Source organism: Corvus moneduloides, chromosome 4 (assembly GCF_009650955.1).
Source record: "Corvus moneduloides isolate bCorMon1 chromosome 4, bCorMon1.pri, whole genome shotgun sequence".
Taxonomy (NCBI): domain Eukaryota; kingdom Metazoa; phylum Chordata; class Aves; order Passeriformes; family Corvidae; genus Corvus; species Corvus moneduloides.
The window spans coordinates 54,901,166-54,918,668 of NC_045479.1; the positions used below are offsets into that span (position 1 = coordinate 54,901,166).

The following is a 17,503-nucleotide window of genomic DNA, read 5'->3' on the forward strand; positions in this document are numbered from 1 at the left end:
TCCCTCAGATTGCTGAAACATAGATGTGCTATTAAGATTAAGCTTAAGAATGTATTAGATTGGGAACTAGGACAGAAAAGCAGTATTTTTCATGCAGCTGACATACCTGACAAGTTCATATAGTACAGAAGAGAATTTCATACTCCAGGACTAGGCTTTAGCAGATATGAATTATATCCTTCCATGGGCTATGGTGGAATTGTCTTGCTGAATAGTTTTAAACATCTTAGTTACGTGCATGGAAGCTCATTAATTGTCTAAACCCAGAAGGATCGTGTGCTCTTTATTTCCCTGAAATAATGCAGATATCGATCAACTAAAGAGAATAATGGAAGTTGTGGGCACACCCAGTTCAGAACTTCTGAAGAAGATATCATCAGAACATGTGAGTTCACAGCTTCAGTCAGTTAACTGACTTTCTGTCATTGTTTCTCTAATTGGCATTGTGTCACTGGCTATGTTACACAGACACTCTGATTTGGAAATGAGCAAATGCCTTTAAATTATCTCTGTTTTTTGCTGCTAGAATGACACCATTCAAAAAATAGGCTTTTAGAGGCATCCAGATGCCTTGACTGTCACCTGGAAAAATTTTGATACTTGTTCTCATGTACTGAGTTTTTGCAAAGAGTTAAGAAATTAGTCCTGATGATATTTTAAATTGCTGTTATTCTTATAATTAAAAAAATGCTAACTGGTGCTCAGCTCAGAGCATTACATTGTTGCCATTAAATCTGATGTGTCTGTAATTTGTATGCTTTCCATTGTTGTAAGGTTTCTAAACAGAGATATATCTGAATCAAGTAACACGTGTTCTGCATGAGTACTCTGTTTATATCCCTAATTTGAAAATTGTATTTATTCATCTCTCTAAATGCTTGCATGAGGTCCACTTGTTAATATTCGGAACTAAGAGTGGGCTTTTTAACTTTCCATGTGATGTCTTTAAAATAGTAATCTAGTAAATGAACAATTTCCACTTAATTTCTCTGGTAAAATTGTACTTAGAAGATTCATTGTAAGCAATAATGGTAGATAGCCAGCTGAGGAATGAGATGTAGTATTGTTTGATAAGGGCAGGTGATGGGCACAGTGTCAGAGTTCAGATAAACAACAGCACACAGATACCTCCTGAGCTGCAGCTGTTTTCTTAAATCTTTCCTGTATACACCTCAGACTAATACTAAAGGCTATTTCTCAGCTTGTGTATATATTGATGGGTTTCCTTTGACGTTCCTAATGAATACAGTAGCAGGTCAAGTAAGCAGGAGTAGCAGGAGAGGCAGAACAACCCTGTATTTCTGGACGGTACGAGCATAATGAAACCCCATCATCACAGGCCAATCACAGTCCCAGAGCTTTTGGGTACCCAGCACCTGGGAATGGCTGGGGCAGGAGGCTAACTAAGCATCCATCCTTTTGCCAGGGACTACATCAACCAACAAATCTCAGACTGTGCTATCCTAAGCATAGGTCCTTGTATAGTCTCATAGGGCCTTTTGTAGCCTTTATGTTTTATTAAGATCCTACAGGTTTTGCTGTAACACATTCTCAGTAGCGTATACAAATGTGTTATTTACCCACAACTAGTGAGCTTTCTGACTGTGAGATTAACACCTTAAATACTTACTGGAAATACTATCTGCTGTGTTCTTTTAATTTCTTTGTTTCAGAGTATACCTCAGTGAGCTACAGGAATCCTGAAACTGTTTTATTTGGGCTAATTATTCCTTTAGAGCACAGGCAGAACACAAAAACCAGGTTAATGAACAGGTCACCTCTGGGCTGCTGCTGCCTGATTAGGGGCACAATGTCAAAGGAGATGCATACCTTGCTTGGAGATAATTGCCAGTTGCAGGGAAGTTCCTTCATTCTGGTTCTACTTTACCGTGTAGTTTGGCCTTATTGTTTAGGTATTTCTTAATGCAGCTTGCAGCCATGGACAATTTTCAACATTCCTGTAACAGCAATGTCAGAGATTTGCTGAAATGCCAAGCCTATTTTTGGTTATAAGTAGAGGATTAACGAATTGGAAATGAAAAGATCAACCTCATTGGATGTTCCAGCACAAGTTACTGAGGTGTCAGTTTTTCATGTTAATAGGAGTTTAAATGGTAATTGCATTTCAGAATAATTTAAACATTGGGATTCTCTTGGTTGGGTTTCTGTGGTGAGTATATAAGCGGAGGGGACAGGCTGGTAAGTGCACTTTGTTAGGTCTGTGTTGTTTTCAAAGGATTTCTGGGCGAGGTTGGACGTAATTTTCACTGCATCTTGTTCAATCATGTTAGGATTAGTTGTTGATTAATGATTAGTTGTTGATTAGATGTTGATAGGTGCCCATACAGAAACAAATAATCAATAAATCCACAGATGTTTGTTACCAGATAAATCTACCTCATTTTTTCCCTAGTCCATAGCTTCCATGAAAGAACATATGATAGCTCTCTTTTGCTCTTTTGTTCTTTTATATATATATGTGTATATATATACACATACATATGTGTATCTATATATATATATGTCCTGGAAGACTTAACTCTCATAGGAGCTGCATACCCTGACCTTCTAGGAGGTGTTACCTGCCTTTATGAGCCTTAGGGGTATAAAAGCCTGTGTTTGACTAGTTTTTAAACTTCTCACTAGTTTTAACTTCTCTGCTTGACTGGCTACAGCTGTTCAGAAGAAATCATCGTTTTCAGAAAGCCTTGCTGTCTACCCCAATAATAAAAAGGGAAAATACTAATATCATTTTAACGGCTTGGGGACATACTACATAAAGGCTTTCTTCTTTTAGTAAGAAATGTGTCACTAATGGCAGTCTAGAGTTTTGATAGAATATGCTTACATCTTAGAAAAAGCAGAAAAAATAAATATATCTGCCTCATTAAACTAGAACACATTTTGAAAGGAGGCTATGTTATGTAATGATTTAACATATCTTTATATCAATTCATTAATGCTGCAGAAATTAAGATGAAAGGACAATGTAGGGAACAGGATCAGTTTCCCAAGTGCAGTCGCAGGATTGCACCAATGATAATGTCATAGTATTTTATAGTCACTTTGTGACAGTGCAGAAGATAACTCCATATTTCTCATTCTGATATCTCTCTTGGAGTCATAGAGCTGCTTAGTATGAAGCACTTTATTTCCTTTGCTGTTTTCCATAGGCCAAGGATGCTTAGTTAGCCTTCTCCAGGTAGTCTCCTTCTAACAGGACTGCTAAATGTGGAGAGACATCTGTGTAACACAAACATATTTTAAAAGGGTTCAGGTTTGTCCAAAGACCACCTGGGGTTTTTTATGGATTTAGGGAGTAGCCATTTGCTTCTTTTTTGACAGTTGCTTTTCAGAATTTCCTGTTGTGTCTGATCCCAGTATTCAATCTCTTCTCTTGCCAACCGATCTACCTCAGCCTAAAAATTCGTCACTCGTGTAATGTCAGGCTGACATTTGTGGATCCTATATCTGGGCAGGCTTTTGCTAGATGAGTTTGTATGGCAGCCGGTGTGGGGTCAGTAGCTCTGACCGAGGAAGCTGTGACCAGTCCGGAGAGATGGTCCCGAAAGGAATCGCCTTCCCGAGGCCTGGTATCTTCCCTCAGCTGCTGGCTGGAGGGCCCGTGCAGAGGCTGTCAGCTCTTTAGTGATTGTCAGCTCGTGATTCCAGCTCAGCTCTGCAGGGCAGCCTCCAAGCCAGACCAGGGAGAGAGAGACGAGAGGCCCGTGTAGCTGTTCCGCACGAGGCAGCTTTATTAGTCCCTACTCCAGCGAAGGGGAGGCCAGGGACGAGCTCTCTCTGCCCTTTATAGGGATACAGGGGGTGGGTATCAGAGGGTAAAGGCCAATGGGTTACAAAGGATCTGCATAGGGTCTCCCAGAGGATTCTGGGTTTGTTTTCTTCTCGCCATAACAAAAGTAGCTCCCTTTCCAGGGGAGTTCTGCTGGGAGGTTTAGGCACTCTCCTTATCTCAGCAGACATCCCTCCAGGGCAGGGGCTGGGTGTACCCCACAAGTTTGGATGACAACTTTTCACAGCCACAGTGAAAAGGCAAGCTCTAAATTCTGTTAAACATCTGGAAATCTGTTCCTATGGAGTATCAGAATTTGTTTTTTGTTTAGTGAACTACGTCTCACCAGAGAAGAGAGAGGAGGGAAGGCTGCAGATTGAATTATACCACTTTGCTGAGGGTAACTGAAGGATGATTTAGGCTGCAGTTTCTGATTGAACATTACATGCATGTGTTCCCTAGGGATATACTGCAATAAACCAGTAAGCACAGGGCAAAACTAAAATGCTAACACAAAAGCCTTAGACCAAAATACACCTGCTTAAAACTCTCTTGCTTATTATTATACTCCAGTATACAGGAGAGAGTGTTTGAAACAAAGTCATACCTTGAGGTTTTATGTAAAGAGGATTTCCCATGTACAAGAAACATAAAAAATATGTCTGGTTTTTTAGAGCTGATGTGGTTACTGTTGAGCAAAATTTAACCCTCTGGATGTGGTATGTATATTGACTTATTTCTAGGCAAGAAAATACATCGAATCTCTTCCACATATGCCTCAACAGGATTTGAAAGCAGTGTTTCGTGGTGCCAATCCATTAGGTAAGAAAGTCAGACTGACAGATAAAATTTTTCACTAACATATGAACTCCTTGAGTTCCTTGCTGTATGATCCCATATAATAATAATCAGACCAGTGAAAAGAGCTTTGCTTAACCTTTCATCCTGAGACTGTTTTCCCTTCATGAAGCCTGTGTCTTTTTGTTTCTGGTGGAAATTACAGGAACGTCCTAAAGGGAAATGGTCCATGGATGAAAAGCAAAAGCCAGCTATACATAGCAGAAATAAATAAAAATATCAAGGGGTCTAGATTAGAGACATCACTTCTGGCTCAAGAAGGCCATGAGCTGTAAATTGCTGGCAAGTAGAAGAATATACCAGGAAGTATAGCTGTTTGAATGACCCTTTTGAGTATTATTTCCTGGGAATATATGAGCCATTGTTGGACACAGGATACTGGGCTAAGGCAGACCTTTGATCTGATCCTCTACAATTGTTTTTCTGTCTAATCAAATGGTTCTGCCTGTGCAAAAGAGGTGTTTCTGTGAACTTCTCGTGACATGACAAAGGAGACACTTGAGTCATCAGAATCATCTCACTGCAGTACCTGGTCAGTTCCATCAAGTGTACATTACAGGGAAGTATTGTGAGTTAAATTGCTTTGAATTCATTTTGTGGTTTAATACCAATTTTATTCTTACAAATACAAGTTGTTTGGAATGCTTTCATATTAAAAAATGGGATTTATTTGCCTGAAGTACATGAGAGCATGCTACATATTAATAGCATAAAGGCAAATTAATGCCAATACTTATATGAAAGCAGTAAAAAAAGTAGCATTTTAAATAGTTACAATAAAATTCCATAAAAAATTAATTTCAGCCATACAAGTATCTCTCATTTCTAGTATACTTCAAATGTCAACTTCAAACATATTTTGTTTATGCTGGGTCCTGTGAAGTTTCTTTGGGGTTTTCATCTGATCATTTCATTGGTGCAGCTTACTAGAAGTGTAATCCCACATTTTATTCACAAGTTACTTAGCTTGGTCCCGATCAGTGCAAACTCAAGCACATGATGCACAACACAGGGTATTACCTTGCAAGTACACATGGATCTGTTTAGAAATAAGTCCTTGGATATCTGAAGAGGTCAATCAGATCTCAAATCGACTATAGTGAACCTTTGTGCATGCCACAGCAAACAGAAGCTTCTCCAGCTCTCTTTTGGTACTCACAGTACAAAATCTTCAAAACTTACTTATGTTGTCTAAATTTTGTCAGTAATATTATGTTTAAGGTGAGTGAGAATAGGTTGTGTGTAAACAGTTGCCTTTTCTTTTTTTTCCTCATGGTCTCTTCTGGCTTTGGACCGCATTTCTCTTTTTCCCTTAGCTGTAGATCTGCTTGAGCAGATGCTGATATTGGACAGCGATAAAAGGATCACTGCCTCGGCAGCACTCGCGCATCCCTACTTTGTTCAGTACCACGATCCGGATGATGAGCCTGAGGCCGAGCTGTACGACGAGTCCATAGAGAACAAGGAGCGAACCGTAGATGAATGGAAAGGTATCAGAATTGCATGCAGTAGTGAACACATGTAGCAGAAGAAAGCCTTACTTTAATAACAGTTTCCCTCCACTGCTAGCCAGAGGAATTTGAACTTTTAAGCCTCAGGCAAACACAATAAGTTCATATGTGTGCTCGTGGGAGTGGACGGGTAGAAAGGCTTATGTTTCCTCTCTGGATTTTGCCCACACCCCCCATTCTGTCATCTCCTTAGTAGTTTCCCTGTACCAGTAAAAGCTTAACTAAAAGTTTATGCTAGTTACCAGGTAATCACACACTCTGTTTTGCTTTTAGCTTTCTAGGTCAGATCCCCAGCTGAAGTAACTGTCTTGGGGCAAATGACACTACTTGGAATTCTGGTCTAGCTCTGTTCAGAATCAGAAAGTAGTATTATCCACATAGATGTGTATTTTGTTAACACGTCTTTAGACATCAAAGGAATTGGGATTCATAACTAAACCATGCTATTGGTCCTGTTTGAAATGATAGTTGATGATTTTACTTGAGAGTGACACTGCAAAACCCTTCTTTGATAAATACTGCAACAACCTTCCATGCTTGCAACATGATCATATTGCACTGCAGTATCACGGAAGTAAGGTGGCTCAACATTAAACTGCAAGTACACTGAAAAGTACAGTCTAATTTCATCACTGTCTAATGAGGACATAAAATTCTAAAAATTCCTTACTAGAGATTTTAAATTTAGAATAATGTTGTAGAAAACTGATTGTTTCTGTTTATCAATAAAGACTTTCCTTGGCTTAAGATGAAATATGTCTTCTATAAAATAAATGTTCTTTTGTTTCTATTTGCATTTTCTTTAACTTCTACTCTGAAAAGATTTGATAAAAATGTATTGTCATAGTGGTTAGGTTTATGATGAAGAATACTGACTTCTCATGGCTTCCTCATGCCCGTCCACTTGTGCCATGTTTTATCCAGGGCATTACAGGGGAGAAAGCAGACTGTTTACAGCAAATGTAACTTAAAGATATTAGTGGGGTCATGGCTCTCTCTACAATAAATCAACCTCCTAGAGCCCTGGAAATGCTTTTCTAGAAACTGTGTCTGTACAAACAAGGAGGATTGACTGGCATAGCTTACCCCTTACACATGCTCTCCTCTGCAGAACCTGGCAGCCTGCAGCACCACCCATACATCATCTTTCTTGAGAGCTATGTTCATTTGCTGCTGTACTTAGGAGTGAATGATTTTTTTTCTGCTGCTTTTTCAGTTGCCCAAGTATTTAACAGGAAAGTTTAACAATTTCTGAGTCATGAAGCTGATTTCTCTTTGTGATGAAACTCCGTTGAAATTATTTCAGGAACAATCTTAGCTTAACATCTTAACACTTTCTAAACTGAAATGAGGACATGAAGGTGAATTCTCTTGGAAGGACAGTATCATATTATTTATCATTACATTTATCATGTATCATTTTTTACATAATTGACCTTGATGGAACTACAGGTCAAATTTGTTCTTTATTCAGGTTTAAAAAAAGGCCTGAGACAAAAATCTCAAACTGGCACAGCTGGTTTTGCTGCTTTTCCTTCTTCCTTCTGGTCATATTTTTATCTTGGGGAATAATTTTTTTTTATTTTTAAGTACAGCATGTGCCACTTTTAAGTAAGGTGACATAAAATGTTTGTAGTGTTGATGAAATATTGACCCAATTTCTCAAGATGTTGGTGGCATGTTTCTGCTCTTTTTCTGTTCAAGTTAAAAATCAGTGGTGCCTGATCTCAAGGGACTGAGCACCAAAGTAAAATGAGATTTCAGACACTTTGTCTTATACATTATGCACTTCAGAGTTTTCTTGGCCTTGCACACTGCTGAGGCTTGCAGCCCAAGCTCATCGATTTCTTACTGACATGTTTAATCAGTTAGAAAATATTTCAAAATTTTAGAGGCTGAGTGTATGCTATTCAGAGTTATGTCCAAGGCAGAAAACAGGACATAACTGTTAGCATGAAAAGATAAAGGGTTATTCCCAAAGCAGGGTAAAATAGCAAGTAACCCATGTTTCTAGCTATTGATGAATATAGAACTTCTTGATGAAAGCTGTTACACGCTTCTAAGACAAAAAGAAAATTTTTTTCAGAGAACTGTAAAATTAAGTTAGCTACAGTAAAACATTTAAAAAACAAACCAAAACAAAAACCAGGATCACAAGGCATTAGCACAGAATTGCAAATGATATATAATTGAAGGCAGCTGACTGAGAGATGATAAAGAATGTTCTCCACAGTTAAAAGTGTACATTTAAAAACCTATCGAGGTACTTTTAAAGATTCCATTTTCCATTACATTTTGTCTTTTATTACATCATTTTGGCAAGTCATCTGACAGCATGATTGATGTTTTCATTTCAGGGCCCATGTGTTTTAGTAATGAGTTAAAGGGGACAGTCATGTTGTACAATAACAGTATTTGTGAGTCTGATTTGTAATCTGAGGTTAAGAGGAGGATTCCTAGTGAATTCAGTCTGGTTTTGGATCTGGATGTTAAAAAGGCTGGAAATACAAACTACGAGTCACATGTATCTGTAGAACTGTTTTGTCTGGAATATTTTTCTTCTGAAGAGAATATCACCTAATTCTTCTCTCTTCCTTACACCCCCTCTACAGAACTTACCTATGAGGAAGTGAATAGCTTTAAACCACCTGACTTAAAAATGGACAGCCTGGAGATAGAACAGTGAAGACAGGCAGCTCTGTCTTGCCTTGCTGCACTATGAAGACTGTTAAAATACAACCATACAATTTAACCTGTGGTCAGATGTAGATTTTACTATCCAAAGATGTTGGAGGAGATGTGGAAAAACAGATGCATTAAACAGAAGCCAGATGTTGTCTGTTTGGGGGGGGGGGGGAGGGGGGGGGAGTTTGCCTTGTAATATGAATGTATTCCCAACTCACAAAGGGTGGTAAAGAACTGCTTCATTCTGACAAAATTATGCACTGAGTTCTGTCAAGCTGTGTGTTCTGCATGTTTCATTTTATCAGTTGTATTGCCAAAATAAAGGTGACCTTTTAAATTAATTTTTAAATTGTACATTTAAAGCATGAATGTATACAAACATAAACAAGAAGTCCATACAAGCAATCCTTTTTTTTTTTTTTTTTTTTTTGATTTTATCTGTCTGTTTTCGTACTATTTATAGTTAGTGCCTTTAAGAAGAGGGGGCGTGGTAGTGAGATAGACAGAATATGCATATGTAGTCATATCTGTGGTAGTCTTACACATTTACTGGATGTCTCTCAAGCAATCTTAACACCAGTTGAAAGTCAGTAAAAATAAATCTTTCTCTTCTCTTGACATTCAAGTGTCTGTTCTCATTATTTTCCCCATGTATTTTTTAATCTGCACAACACCCATTTGTGAGACAATTTTACTTCCCGATGGTATTCCTAACGGTGCCACTTGCTGGACTGTTGGTGATTTTGCCTGAGTTTACAGGAAGGTGCCTTGAAGGTACTGTGGCAGAGCTCTGTAGACTTCTGCAAGCTTTAGCAAAGGCTGTCACAGATGGCAGTGCAGGAGTGCTCAGTTCAGTTCACAGCTTTGAATTAAATATTCCGCATTGTCTTATTTTCCTTCACATAATCCTTGGGAAAGTGACTAATAATTGCCATTGGAAGACATGACAAAACAAGATTTAAGAATTCGACACATTCTCATTGGAGGGGGTTTTTTAAGCAAAATTTTAAAGGCTTTCCAACTCTGAAAAGCTGGAAAATTAAATTAAAAATTGCAGGATACACCAGATACTGAAATTTCTTAAAGAATTAAATGTATCTGATTCCTCCATTGAATGCATAATACTGTGACAGGAACATCCTTTTTGGCACAAGGCCTCTTGTATTGTACTGGCTGTGTCTTTCTACACACTTGTGATTCACAGTTGTTCAGTGTTCATTTTTGTGTCTTGTTCTTGCTCTGTCAGAGTCTTATTTTGGAGGTGGCTTTTTATAATATTTAGGTTTTCTGAAACTTTTGTCATTGATATTCAATTGTATAGCTATTATATAAGGTAATGGATTCTACTGCATTTACTTTCCTCTGTATCTTTTCTATGTAAAAAGAAAGGCTTTTTCTTAATAAACAGATTTAAAAACAAAAAATCAAGTCCAAGAACTTTGATTTTTTCAGAAATAGAAATAGGCATTCCATCTAGAAAATATGCTTCTAATTTGTGGACTAAGTGATGGATTGTTTTGATAATGTTTTCCAGTTATTCAATACTTGCGTCAATGAAATAGAGCCACTTGTATTCAAGTTTCCCCAGGGCATATTAATCTGAAAGTAAATGCCTGCATGGATTTCTTGCAACTCCTCTGAAGTGCTGTCAGCCATCATTACTTTGGCTTCCTGTGAAGCTGGATGAGGCCTGTAATGATCATGCAATGACTGAAATTCATGCTGACTAAAATAGGTGAAACACTTGTAAATCCTTAAATTATTTCTGACTACATAATGAAAATATTCACTCAGACATATCTTAAACGGTTTTTTAAATTTGTTTGTTTGCCAGTTAAAAGTAGCTCAGTGCTTTCTTTTCTCTGAAATCTGATACTGAGCTTACAAGCCTATTTGGCAGCTCCATTTCAGCTGGAAGGGCAAAGATGAAGTAAAGAGATTTCACGAGAACTTTTTGTGTCCAACAATTAATTTATTATGGGGTTCGTCCCTTCATTTGTTTGATCTGGTTTCCTAGCTCTAAGGGTGGCCGTTGTCAAATGTTTCAAAGGATGCATAAAACTATGGTTGCCGTAACTCTGCCACTTGAGATAGAAAGAAAGTTTTATATTGCTTCCAAAATTTGTTCTTCCGGCAACTCTGAATCTTCCTCTGAATATTTCCTTTGACATTCAGAGATGCAATTTTTTTCTAGGAGATAAATTATGTAGGAAGAATACGGTCATAGCCACATTTAAACTAATGAAAGGTGACAGTAATGGGCAACAATAGCTCAGATCTTTTTAATAAATTACCATCAAAACCTGTAAATCATCTCATTTTAACATCAAGAAAAAGAGTGCCTTTAAGAAGAGAGGGTGTGGTAGTGAGATAGACAGAATCTTTTTCCTAGATATGCAAAATGAAGGCAATTACTTAGACCTCAAAAGCCAATAATTAAAGTATTTTTCTAGAGCAGGTAACCAGCTCCCTTGTGGCAATCCAATATGGGACTACAATTTGATAACTTTATCAGTTTATGACAGCAGGAGAGGGTAATTGGAAAGCCAGTACCCCACTGGGACAGAAAGGTGGAAGGCTTAGCACTAAGAATGCTCATCATTTGAACACAGAAGAAAACATTTCTCAACCAACGCAAACAGGCAAATGGAGGTAATCATCAAGGAGTGAGGGCTTTGTCAGGCTTGGTGAGGCAGATGGCTTAAAATTTTTAAACAATAAATTTTAAAGATTAAATAAATATAAAACTTTTTAAAAAAATTATTTGCTAAAAATGTCTTTAATGAAGGCATTGATTACGTGGCCCAAATGTTATTTGTAAAACTTGCGGTGGTGCCTGCTTAAACAGTGGGGGTTTAATCTCCTGACAGCACTGTTACTTCCATGAGCACAGTTGTGCCTTTGTAGGTGCTCTATACATTGCACATATGTTTGAGGAGAGCAGCATAGGTTTTAGCCTGCATTAAATTAGGGTACTCTCATCCCTGGCCACCTGCAAAGCACAGAGGGCAAGCTCAGAGGAGCATGGCTGGGCTTTGCACATGGAGGAGGCAGCTCAGGCTTCCAGTGGGGAGAGCACAGCTGTCCAAGGGCTTTCTCTGGTCAATTACTGACATTGTTAGCAATTTAGTTTTCATCTGAATTTATCTAATTTCAGCTTCCAGTCATAAGAGCTTGTAATCCATCCACCTACTGAACTGAAATCACTCCTAGTTATTTATTATTTCACTCTATAATCAGGGTTAGTGCAACCCCAAGTCTAGCAATTTTACCGTCACTGGCAGCAAAAGGTCTTGCAAAAGGAAAATCTTTTGCATGCATCTCAATCTTTTGACAGGCCGAAGTATACACTACACTTTTAGAGTCTGCATCTTTATTTTTTAAGCTCTTTACCTCATCAGCACTGAAACCCAGCAACAGGAAATTGATATGACACAAAGCAGACAAGAATAAAAAAATTTAATCTACAATGGACCAATGGAAAGAAAAGCCAACGATAGTTTAGAGGAGAAGCACAGTTTAGAGGATATCATGCGCCCATACCCTAAAGATACAAAGTCGCTACTTGAGTATGAAACAGCAGGTTTACTAATAAGTCTGAGAATTTATAGAGGGGAAAAATAATAGGAAATTAGGTAATCAATACTGGTATATTAAAAAAATATGTAATTATCAATAGGTCAAGAGTCATTATTTAGACAGCGTTGTTGCAGAGTTCCAGGGAGTGCTCTTGGTGTTTTTTTGATATGGTATAAAAGATGAAAGCAAAAGGGAAGAAGGGTCACTGTGCTGCAGGATCTGACACAGTGAGCTCATCCTAAGGGTCAGGAGGGGAACAACCCTTTCAAGGACAAAATGTTGGCAGCAAAAGCACTTTTGACAGAGGTGGGAAGCAGTCAATACAAAAGTCACTTCCTTCCTTTCTTCCTGTCACATGTGCTCCTGGGTCATAACAAGTAAACAGACCTCTACTTTCCCCACTCTTGGGAGCTGGTCAAAGATTAATCTGTCCAAAAAGTACCATATTGAGCTGCCGGCACAAATTACTTGAGTATATCCTTTGCTACATCTGTAAATTACTGACTTGGCCTGGGAATGCCTGACAGATGAGCAGTGGTAAAGATTTAGCTCTCATGGAAAGAGAATTGCACTGTAAATTTCTGCTTTTGTTAGCAGCAGAAAGGGATTCAACCTCAACAAGATGAGTCTCTTCAGGAAGGAATTAATAGCAACACTTCCATTTGCTTTAAAAGCAGCTGCTTTTTTTTCTCACATTGCTGCTACTGCTGCTAGTGTTTATGGACGCAAGCTCTGGTCTTTAGAAAATCAGCACACTCGCACAAGTGAGAGTACCAAATGTCATTGATTTGAGTCTGGGTAAGGGGTTTTAAGGCACTAGTACCAAGAGATTTAGAAAGCTACATTAGTGTCACTGCCACTGCCCTTCTTTCTGCTGTAAGATAAAATATTGAACTGATACACCTAAAAGGGTCTAAGTTTTCACTACAAGGAGGGAATATATTGTGAGTTTTCTATGTGAACACTGATCTTCCAACCAATCTTCCAACACTTAATCCATTAGACTGGAAATTTCTACATAATGAGTGAAACTCTTCAATTAGGCTTCAATCTTGCACACATACAAATGCTTCATTTTGAACTCCCATAGTCCCCCAGCTCCAATTATTGTCACAAATTAAGATGTGTACCATAGCACAGAGGTTTTAGCCAGTCCTTTTAGGTTCCAATTCAATCACAAATCATACTGAATGGAGCAGAAATACTGAATTGCAGTGGCAGCCCCGAGACAACTATACATTAAATCTGCTATAACTGGCAGCCTCCACGGAGCAATACCTTGTTCCTTCTAGAATAATACCATGTAGATTAGCACTCAGATAATACATTCCATTTTAGAGCCTGATGGCTTAAATCAAGAACCCATAGTTAAATTACGCTCTGTGCAAAAATTACATACAGTACTCCTGTCCTGCCCAGCTCTCTCATTAGGTTGAGATGGAAACACAAAAAACTAAGGCATGGGTGAGATGGGGATAAGAAAGCCACAACCGTTTTGGTGATTTAAACAGGAGATGTGCACAGCTATGCAGTGACAGATGAGTAAAGCTACCCATCAGTGATATCCATTGGCACTCTTTTCATATGATTTTTGCACTGAAGTTGGGAAACCCTTCAGGAGGTTTTTTTTTTCTCTGTACACTATAGCATCTCATACTGTGACAGTCTGTGATAGTTTAAAAATTAAACTCCTTCAGTATATTGTAGGAGAGGACCTTTTGGTGGATCCTGAGGAGAAAAAGTTAGGCGAGTGTTAAAAGTAATTGACTTATACATAGGTGTTTACTACTCTATGCAACTGGCTTCTCTTCCTCCACCCACCTCCAGCAAGCAGGGATAACGGGGTAGTACTTAGGAAGTTCTCACTTGACCTCTTTAAAAAATGAAACGTATAGTTTTTTAATTATGTTTTTTAAATAAAAAGCACTTAGGTGGTGCATATTATTTCTTTCTGCCGATGGTTGAGTGACCTTGCAACATGGCAAGGCCCCCAGGAGGGCTACATGTCACAGAAACTGGAACTGAAGCACTCTGCTCATGGGGCAGAGAGACAAAACCAGAAAAGTTGCAAAATAGTTGGCAGTTACTGCAGTGGGGAAGGGTGGGGACAAAATAGCACAAGAGTATTTTCAGATTAAAACTGAGATTTTTTATTATTATTATTTTTAACCTTTACTTCTTGTTGTAATAAATAAAATGAACTTACTTCCTCCATGGCAACATTTCTAGGTAGACAAGCACAGAGTATTTTTTGAAGGTGGGGATATAGAAAGTTTGTTAAAAATAATAATGTTCTAGGAATCAGATTTTGACAATTCAGCAAGATTTTATGTTTATTGACATTTAAGGTATATTTTACACAACTAAATTATTCATGTGTGAATTAGTGTATAAAGAATAAAACTACCATGTGAAAGTCATATAAACAGGCAGAAAGATGGGAAGATGTTTGATTTTTCAAAGGACTTTGTATGATCTTCTTTCCCGCTCGTTATCTGGGCCTGGACTGGAGATCAGGTGCCAGTCCCTCTCCCTGCTGGCACTGATGCACTCCTGCACCCAGGGCCCAGCAGCTCACCCACGGTTCAGCTCCTGACAAAAAGGGCTGTGCTGTTTTGTCATCTCCAAGTGATAATTTGTGGTGAGCAGCCTTGCCATCAAACTTTCTTACCAGACTTCATACATGTAAGATTTCTCAGGAAAACAAGGTTAGATTTCTCACTGCTTGCTTGTAGAGCTTCTGCTCCAGCACCAAAGCTTCACCTCCAGGCTGGAGTGAAATTGAGCTCTCAGTACCCAGAGGGACTAGAAAGAGTACTGTACACATCCCATCTACCTCATATGCTTTGCAGCTGATGGCAACCGCCCAGCACATCAAAAGATGGTTCTTAAAAAAAAAACCACCACATTCTGATACCTCTTAAATCTTCCCTTTATGGGATGAGCATTAGGAAAGTGCAATTTTTGCACCATTAATGCACTTACTATTTTTTGTTAATGATGTCTGAAGAAGGTCCCTTTTTTCTATGAACTTTACAATAAACATATGCCAGAAGCAGAAACATCTGATAGCATTCCTTTCTTAATCTATCCTGTCAAGCACACATTGCCCAGAGTAAGATATGGCTGTAGCATCTATTAGTCCCCTTGCAACAAACTGTCTTTAGGAAAACACATCACCATGGATCCAGCTGAGCCTAGCAGGATGCAAAGACTCATGCAGTTTGTGACACTGCTGTAAGACCTACCAGCTGTGGACGGACCCACGTTTCTTGCCTCACTCCCTTCATAGACACTTTGACTGGTTTATTAGACAAAGCTTTCCTTGTTACAACAGTGCTGATTTCCCAGTCTTTTCAGTAAGTTTACCAGTTCTTCTCCTCTATGTGTGACGTGGTGGGAAAAGCTGGTCTTGTATTTGACCTACACAGCTACTTCATCTATCTATCTATAGCAAAGTATGCCTTAATACTTATATGAAGGAAAAACATGGGAAAACCAGCAGTGGATAACTTTGTCAATTTAAAATCTTTTACAAAAGTTGCTCTGCAATATTCTCAGCTTCTGCACAAGAGTGACCTTGTCTTGGTGCTAAGTTAGTACTTCTATCTACTGTATCAAAATCATCTGCTTTCTGCCTTGATAAAAAGCAAGCAGTAAAAAAGTATCACTTTGTCACAACTGGATAAAGGAAAAGTAAGTGAGGGATGAAAAGCAGAACTAATCCTCTCTGTATTTGAAATACATATAATGGTCATTAAAAGCAATTTAACTAATGGACTAGTTCAAAACAAGAGGAAGCTAGGAAGCTACTCTATCCTTCACCTTACCTGTACCACATATCACACCAGCCATCATCTGAATGGCAAACAGCATAGACGGGATGTCAGAAATTAAAAAAAAACCTCCTGGGGCAGTAGATTTTTTAAAGTAAACATCTACCATTGATCTAACACTCCTCACAAGCCTCACATTAACTGCTAAACGTTAGAAGGTTGCTCTCCATTCTTACTAAACCAGAGAGTCAATCAGGTCAGCGGAGAGCAGCACTGGAACACAGGGCTGGTGGCTGGAAGGTTGTGTTCTTCCGGTATCCCAGGAGGAGTGAGGGCAGGGCGGCTCTTCCACATTTGGTAGTCAGGCACGAAAAGGGCTGGGCCCCTGGCAACTACCAAAATGGCATCGGAAACCACAAAATTTGGCCAGATTGCCGCTTTAGAGCTAAACCATAAATTGAACTGAAGTGACAGCAAGTCTGAATTACCTAACCTCAGCAACATTGCTCAGGGGCGAAATCAAACAAAAAAAAAGCTTTACCAGACCCTGAAGGACAACAATTTTAATTATATTCACACAGAGAACACATAAAACATATTTTAATCCAGGTCTTTGCCTTACACGTGTTGCTGGCCCAGGCCTATTTATTGCAGAGCTACTGAGAAGGTTGCTCTTGTCCATACTCCAGCACCACAGTAATTTCAAGCCACTGTTGCAACAGTTCCATTCCAGTTCACATCAGCCATGCACAGTACCGCTTGTTCTGAGCACCTGAACCAAGTGTGTGCTGGTTTTTATTTAACTATGTGAAATATTGTTGTAACTTGTGGTCTGACCCTGGGATGATCTGGGGACCCCTCAGCTGTTCGTCTCAGGGCAGAGGCCATACAAAAGCTCTTTTTTGTTCATACACAAACCCAGCTCAACCAGCTGCAGCTTCTCGTACTCCTTAACACTTTGATGCAGCAGTCGGTGACACCTCACCGGAACCCGAGCACAAACGCAAAACGGGCTCCGCGTGAGGGGTCGCATCGTGACGTGGAAGAGACGGCCGGGAGGGGTTTGCTCCCCACTGCAAGGACTCACACGGACAGCGAGAGCCCCGGCACCTGCCTCTCTGTCCGGCCACGCTCCCCCGCCGCCGGGACACCGCGCCCTTCGCGCCTCAACCTCGGCGGAACGCAGCCCCTGACGCCCGGCCTGGAGGGGAGGGGGGGCCGCTGCCGGTGCCGACCCCACTGCCGATCTCAGCGCCGGTCCCCAGCGCTGAGCCGGGGCGGCGGGCGGTGCTGCCGGCGGG

At 39.5% G+C, this 17,503-nt stretch overlaps 1 protein-coding gene across 3 annotated transcripts in view; it reads left to right on the top strand.

Moving 5' to 3' along the window:
• The window catches only part of MAPK11 (mitogen-activated protein kinase 11), a 31,971-nt gene extending 22,504 nt beyond the window's left edge, over positions 1–9,467 (top strand). For all 3 annotated transcript variants that reach the window (XM_032107151.1, XM_032107150.1, XM_032107152.1), the window contains 4 exons: positions 306–385; positions 4,537–4,615; positions 5,968–6,141; positions 8,775–9,467. In XM_032107151.1, coding sequence (XP_031963042.1) covers positions 306–385; positions 4,537–4,615; positions 5,968–6,141; positions 8,775–8,848 — 407 coding nt within the window. In that variant the 3' untranslated portion in view covers positions 8,849–9,467. The remainder of the gene's footprint in view (positions 1–305; positions 386–4,536; positions 4,616–5,967; positions 6,142–8,774) is intronic.
• The last annotated feature ends 8,036 nt before the right edge of the window (positions 9,468–17,503 follow it).